We start from the raw sequence: 8,000 nt of genomic DNA on the forward strand, positions 1-8,000 counted from the left end.
TATTATATACCATTTTTTTATTTTTAAATTGTGATTTCCAGGCGTGGAAAAATCAAGGAAAGAAAATGAATGAATTAATGAATGAATTAATTAATGAATGAGTAGGATCAGAGCTGTGGAAATCTGGAATTCAGAATAAAAAAAAAAGGCTATTGGTACTAATGTGAACTGTGTTTATAATAATGATAAAAACTGAAATCTGTGAATTTTTATTCCCTGAGGCCTGACTAGATTCTTCCATAATGGTCAAGAATTACGGAGGCATGCAGTTTCTCTGATCATCTCTAAAATCCAAAGCATTCTCCGCTGGTTTGAGAGCCAGACTCAGCTGCATTTCTATGCCAGCTCTCTGCTGCTGGTGTATGAAGGCTCTCCTCACAGAGTCAATGGATCCAAACATAAGCCTGCTGAGCCAGGAACAGAACATCAGCAGGGGGAGCCACAGAGCAACTCGAACAACTCCCATGAGACTTTGAGCTTTCAGAGCAGTTTAACACACAGTCACCCGTACTGCCACGACGTTCAGCATGAGAGGAACGCTAACGGAAAGTGTGGAGGAAGTGTAGCAGAGAAAGATGAGGAAATTGGAATGGGCGATAAGAAGCAGTTTGGACAGGAGGAGGCAGTGGAGGTGAAGATGATCGATTTTGCTCATGTATTTCCCAGCAATAATCCGGATGAGAGCTACATGTATGGACTGAGGAACCTTCTCTCAACTTTAGAGCAAATACTGAAGGACTGACATCTGACCTCCTGAGAGAGTCCATCTCTCTCTCTTTCTTCCTGGTCTGATATTTCTGTCTGTTGTTTTAAATCCATTGCAGGTCATTTCACACACATTCACAAACATTGCTGATGCCTTAAATTGGATAGTAGGTTTATTATATATTTATAGGGATATTTTTCCTAATCTTTTGAGATGAAAGAGTTCATTGTATTATGAAAACATACTGTAACTTGCAGAACTCAAGTCTCTGGATAAAAAAGGCTGTCACAGTTGGCTGTCAACATCTAATAATTTACAAAAAATTATAGGTACTGCAGAACTCAGGGAAAAGTAATCATAATTTATGATATGATAAAGCAGTTTATCTGTGCTGTCAAAACACACTTACAATGTGAGTTACTGTTGTCTCATAATGACTCCACTTCTGATGCAACTATTGATGTTTTTATTCCAAAAATGCACTTTTTGATTCCAAAGTTAATTATAGTTGATTTAACATTTGTGTTTACCTTATCTTACTGCCAAAAAAATCTACATCAATCTACCTTTAAAAAAAGTAATTTAATTTTAGCTGATATGAGTCTGTAAAAACAATGTTTAAATTATATTACGTTTTTTTAGATCTTGTATTTTTTAAGAACGTTTATTGTTTGAAAGTAAGAAAAGTTCCCAAGAACATGTTCAGTGTTTTTCAGATAAACTTAAAATTATACAATAAATGCATTTTTATATTTTATTCTTTATCACATCTCTACATAAAGACATGCTAATAGAAAATAGAGGTAGTCTTATGTATTATACATATTTCTTTTTTTTGAATAAAACAAAATTAGCAATGAGCAGTCATTAAAGGAATATTTTAAGAAAATGTAGCATTACGTCACTTGCTCACCAATGGATCCTCTGCAGTGAATGGGTGCCGTCAGTATGAGAGTCCAAAAAGCTAATAAAAACATCACAATAATCTACAAGTAACACACACGACTCCAGTCCATCTGCATGTTTGTAAGAAACAAATCCATCATTATTATATGCTGCTGGCATTCTTTGTTGATAAGATCTAATTAAAGTTCATTCTAATAGCATTCTAAAGCTACTTTTCATTTGACATTTTACCCCAAATGTCCCAAATCTCAGAACTTTAGATGATGTGTGTAAAAAGTCTAATGCACTAAAAATGTCTAAGAAGCATAAAATGTTCAACGGACCGAACACTTGATTGTTCTCTAATGCTCTATAAGTTATATGAGCAGTCTTCTCCTGTGATAATATGGATACATTTAGCTTTGCTGAAAGCTTCAGATTCTTCACTGACTTACAGTTCTCCCTAATGGTTGCTCTGTGTTTTCATCGCTCTCATAAAAGTCCGCTATTATCCATAAACCATCTCTCACATGAACCACAAAAAAACACTTCCCCCAAACGGCTCGTATAATTAGTGACTGGACAAAACAGAGTGTTCTGTTGTTGAGATGCATGCTCTGCAGTTTAATTCAGATGAAGCACAATGAAAAAGCAAGATAGTTTATGTGCAAGCAAACAGGTCTGAACATTATTTTTTAATTTCTCTCCTGATGCTTAAATAACTCATTATTTATACTGATGTGCAAAAAAATAACCACGTTTCTTTTTAATACTCGAAGCTGATCAAGCAAGTCAAGACGGAGACATCAGCAGCATAATAATAAAGTTGTTTAAAAATAGATTAAAACAGTCAAATTCATGTAAATGAAATTTCGTGTGGATAAGCACACAGTTATTGAGCTGCTGTCCTGCTGTGCTTCTTCATTTACAGTTTTCTGAGTGTCATTGCATCCTCCTGCTCTTCTTTAAACTGCAGGGATTTTTCATTATTCCTAATTTGAACGTGATTTGAAATATAATTGGAACCTCAGAAGCAATTTCCCATTAAACACCCGGCCCCAGAAAAGCTCTGCTCTGAGGTGTCCATTAAAACTGTTTAAAACAAAAATGTAATTTACTTTTTTAGTATTTGACAATGTTTTTAATTCTTTTTTCACCCTTTCTCAACTTTTGATCTATTTTATATTTAAAGCACGTTCAAAGCACGTATGCATTTGTGAATAAGAACACATTTCATATGTTTTCTCACAGCTCTGAATTAATAAATCATACATGACATACATATTTGATATTTATATTTCTGGCTGTGTGATTTGTGCTCATTAATGTCTTATTGTGTGTGTGTGTGTGTGTGTGTGTGTGCAGTTCCTCACATTTTCATTTGGTGGCGCTGTGTCTCCTGTGTGGCCGCATTGATTGAAAGACTGGAAATGGAGAGAAACGCAAAACTCAATCCACTGGCATCAGATCCGGGTAAGAATTTCAGTGGGAACCTAAAAGCACTCAGTGATATATGTAGCAGTGTGCGTGATGTGTTCGTTATATTTTTGTTCTGAAAGAGCTCTTGATTATTTTGCTTTGGGATCCATGCTTCCTTTAGGACACTTGTGAGAGTTTGTTTGAGATGAGCTTGAGACTGAAAAAAAGCTATTTTATTTGCACAGTTCTGTGCTGGTCTGGACACCTTTCTTCAGTATTGTGTCTTGATATGTCCATCGATCACGCTGGGAGAGTTTGTGTGATTTGTTGAAGTTAATCGATATATGTCCGGATCAAGATGGAGGGCAGGAGGAAAAGAGAGAAACTAATTAAAACTGGAATTGATTCTTTATTAAAATGACAAGCTTTATCTCATAGTGCTCAAACACACGCATCCAATCTTGTGAATCGAAGCAATGCCATAATCATAATTCATTCTGATCTTTCACCCCTCCATTTACAGTTCTCCAAGATCAAAATGTTTGTACAGTTATGTATGATGTATTTTATTGAAGCGATTATGATTGACTATGCCCCATTCTAGGCATTCCCCTACACTGGATGTTTCTGCCAGCAGCAGCATGTTTTTTAATGTGCTCTTAAAGTGGTCAGTATTAAATGGATATTATTCCTTCATGGGCTGGAATGAAGTGTGACACTGCAAAGCATTTATCTGCCGTTTTTCTTTAAAGAAATTGTTCAGTTACACTGACATGATTTGATTTGCCGTCTCCACACTTTAATCGAGGCAAATGCCACAAACTAAAAAGAGAGAAGCCTTATTTGATAGTGATTACAAATTTAGTGTAAGTGAATTAGGGCTGGAATAGGCTATCGGTAAACATTTCCCAGTGCAATGCGATTCTGATTCATTTAAGTAGGGCTATAGGCCTACATACTGTATACTATTTCACTTAAAGGGGTCATATGATGCTGCTAAAAAGAACATTATTTAGTCCCCTCACCATACTGCGATGATGCCCTGTCAGGCCGGAGCAATGATTCAAAAACATGAAAACCCATTATAAATGAGGCATTCGTTGCATCCAGTGGGGACATAATTATGGATTATAATGACTTATACTGTCTTTTTACACGTTGCGTTGCATCGCGCCGCGTAAACATAAAACCATGTCTGCATTTGTGATCGGAGAAATGACAAACAACAAGCCCTACTCTACACTGCCCAAAAAACTCGCTTTAAATATATAAAATATAAAAACTCTTTAAATATAAAAAACGTACTTACAGTCTTTGAGTCAGAACAGCCGGCATTGTAGTCTACTCTCCCAGGATCAGGAAACGGTCCTCCATAAAATGTGCTGCACACATCTGAATATTTGGGTTGAACTAAACTGAATATTTGGGTTGAACAACTTAACCACTGATTTCTAGTCGTGTCCATTTTTGGAAGGCCAAACAAACCCGTTTCCCTTTCACAACGAAACACAGCATCACACACGGCGGCCTAGAGTTATTTTCGCTTATATTTTGGGGAAAATAATATATTAAACTATTACTGGCAGCAATGGGAACTTGTTATTGATTCAAAAACCGCTGTGACAAATTCAGTGAATGAATCAACTGACTCTTGAGTTTTTGAGTCGTTTTTTTTGAAGAAAAAAAGATCCAAATAAAAATAAGTTGTTCATCAATCAATTCCGATCCATGACATACATGCATAAATATATAAACTGACTCATTTGTTTGTGAACTGAACTCAAGCATCATGCATCCGCAATAGTAAAGTATTTTCTTGCCATTATTTCATGGTCAACTCTGACCTTATTTTACGGTAAAATATGACTTATTTAAATATAGTGATAGTCTTATTAAGCGATAGTCTTATTAAAGTCAGGGGTTCACAACTCTGGCCCTTGAGGTCCACTTTCCTGCAGAGTTTAGCTCCTACCTTGATCAAACTTGCCTGCCAATATAACTTTATAGCAATCCTGAAGACCTTGATGAACTTGTTCAAGTGTGTTTGATTTGGGTTGGAGCTAAACTCTGCAGGAAAGTGGACCTCAAGGGCCAGAGCTGAGAACCCCTGCTATAAGTGATAGACTTATTAAAATATGACTTAGGCCTATGAGAGTGTAAAAGATCATTCTTGGGATTTTAAGAATCAGTGTGAAGATCATGGTTAATCAGAAATTAAATGGTCTGGCTAAAACCAGCATAAGCTGGAAGTAATTTTAGCTGCTCTCCCAGACTGGCTAAGATGGTGTTCAGTTGGTTTTAGCTGGTTGGTCAGCTGGTCTCCTGCCCTGACCAGCTAAAGAAGTGGCTATGACCAGTTTGGAAGACCAACTAAAACCAGCCAACCTGCTTAGGCTGGTTTCAGCAGTTAAAGTTAACAACTCATTGTGGTACTGTAGCCTTTATTAATATATTATTATAATTATAATATATAAATATTCATTTTAAGTTAGTAACAACATTAATTTGTCTTGGAGACAAAACTTACTTCTGCTCATTTGCGTTGTTTTGCTGGTGTACTGTACTGTATTTGAATCCACTGCATGCATTTCTGAAGATTCATTTGGAAATTATCTTTGAATAATTTTTGTAAAACTCCTGTTTAAAACTATACAAACACCTAAGTTTTTCTTAACTGTCATATGGCAATGGTAGCAAAGGTAGGATTCTATAGTTACATTTCTAAGGCTTAGCGAAGGGCCAGTTCCACTTAATGCTCAGGGAATGTCTGGCTGTACGTTCCTGTTTTATGGTTCAGACAAACATTTACTGCTTCTTGTACATAAGACTCTTAATGCTGCCTGCTGTGAAGTGCACTTAAAAATCGTAACTACTCATTTTGGTTATCTAAACGGAGTTCATTTTCATTCTGCTGAGCAGTAGGTGCACTCTCACAAAAACCAGGCTTTTAAATGTACGATAACTGCACATGCCGAGGTCTGCAATTCTCTAAATGCATTATTTTTAGTCATATAGACAATGCAACCAATGGAAAATGTGTCGTCTTAACAGGCTGATGGACATCTTTGCTGATGTTTGGTTCTCTAGAAAGGTATCTGTAGATCTTCAGTTTGATGATTGTATGGTATGGTTCAGGTGCTTGGTGTAGTGGTCTCAGGGCTGGTAACCAGATCATTGTTGGTTTAATTAATTGAAAGAGCGATTCATTAGCTATGACCACGCTGCCTTGAGCAAGACTGTTAACCTCAGTTAACCTCCAGGGCGGTTAACTGTAATAGGTTTATGGCACAGTTCAGTGGCAATGTCACATGAAATAAATAAAATCCATTGGGAGTGAGTGTCAATAAAGATTATAAAGGTTTGTGTCGTGTTTCGTGTTGTTTTGTATCTTTGTAAGATGAATCTTTTAAGTGATATGAATGTTGTTCTGAGGTTGAATAATGTTAGCTCTCATTGATAGGTCTGTATTCAATTCAAATTAAATATTCATGTGGATCTTTGTTCTGCTTTTTTCTTTAGAGGACTCTTGAACCTTAACATGCTGTGCTAATATAATTCATTGCCCTTATTTATTTTCAAGAACATTCTTGACAATTTCTTATTGAAGTCTCACCGATTGGCTCTATATTGTAACTACAGCAGAAAAGCTACAGAATTTCTGTATTTTGTGCATAGGCTGTCTCTATAAGCAAATTACATTATTGCTCTCAAGGACAAACATAAACAACAAATAAAGGTCAAAGATGTCAATCATTTCAACCAGAGCTTTGTGAGTGACTCCGACTTCTGTGGATTGAGATGCCACTCAGGACTAAAACTTAAAGGCTTAATGGATTTTACATATGATGCGATTTTATGGTTATTATAATGGGAGAGTCAGGACAAGGGTAAAAACAAACAAAGCAAAATGTAAGCATTTCTTTTTTCTAGTTCGTACATGACAATAATGAAGAAGACCAAGGTGAACCAAGCAAAGGAAAGATAAGGAAGCTTCTGTCTTTTTTAGTAACTGAGGTCAAGGTATGATAATAGGTGCAGAAACACTTACACTCTCAAATACGGGAGAAGCTATTTACACTGAGTGTATTAGAAGATAGATGCTACTTGGACTTAAATAGTCATAGATACTGTTTGCAGCAAGTGTAAATAGAAACAAACGAATGTGATTGGGGAAAAATGTTGAAGCTCTTTTGTTTGCATATTTCAAACGATATGCAAACAAGCTTTTTTTTTTTTAACTCACTATTTTTGCAGGTTAAATCATTATGCCAGTAGGTGGTGACAAGTGATTTGTTTTGTCATTGATGTCAAATGAGTCATTGATCCATTGATTCAAATGATTCATTCAAAACACTGATTCTTTAAAAAAATATAAATTAGTCACTGAATCATTCGCTCAACTGATCTGTTCAAAGACAATGACTCATTCTGGAACAAAACATCATTACTGTGGCGCCGATTTGTTCTGCTGTGGCTTATTTGGAACTATTTTTGAAGTATCTGACAATTAATTTAACTGTTGTACAATAGTAAGTGTCAAAGATGCCAAAACATGTAAAAAAAAATCTAATCTAATAAAAATATTGTGATGTGTATATATATATATATATATATATATATACACAGTGTGTGTGTGTGTGTGTGTAAAATATGAATATGTATACTTTGAAGCGTCTTGGAATACAGTTATTTTTTTTCAAGGTAAATCTAAAGGGTCCACAGAATAAGGACATTCTAATGATCATAATTATTTCAACATTTTTCTGTATGTTTTCAGATCAACAGGTTCACTTTGAATTTCATTTGCTCATTTCTTCAGAGCAGCTTTGTTTAATGCGAGTCAGACGTCATTCTAGAATATGTGAGTGTGTGAGGGATTTGTAAAGCAGCTCTTATCAGTGAACAGACCAAGAGCATGAAGACTGAATTAAAGAGCAGCAACACATGCTCCAGGCTCAAGTTTGGCACACGCAGTGACAGTTACATCCTC

The 8,000-nt window shown here is 35.8% G+C and overlaps 1 protein-coding gene across 2 annotated transcripts in view; it reads left to right on the forward strand.

Moving 5' to 3' along the window:
• LOC107719230 (inositol polyphosphate multikinase-like) overlaps positions 1-1,251 on the forward strand; it is a 10,218-nt gene extending 8,967 nt beyond the window's left edge. For both annotated transcript variants that reach the window (XM_016526605.1, XM_016526606.1), the window contains exon 6: positions 222-1,251. In XM_016526605.1, the coding sequence (XP_016382091.1) occupies positions 222-742 (521 nt within the window). In that variant the 3' untranslated portion in view covers positions 743-1,251. The remainder of the gene's footprint in view (positions 1-221) is intronic.
• The last annotated feature ends 6,749 nt before the right edge of the window (positions 1,252-8,000 follow it).

The sequence above is a fragment of the Sinocyclocheilus rhinocerous genome, unplaced genomic scaffold (assembly GCF_001515625.1).
Source record: "Sinocyclocheilus rhinocerous isolate Xijiao unplaced genomic scaffold, SAMN03320098_v1.1 scaffold513, whole genome shotgun sequence".
Lineage (NCBI taxonomy): Eukaryota > Metazoa > Chordata > Actinopteri > Cypriniformes > Cyprinidae > Sinocyclocheilus > Sinocyclocheilus rhinocerous.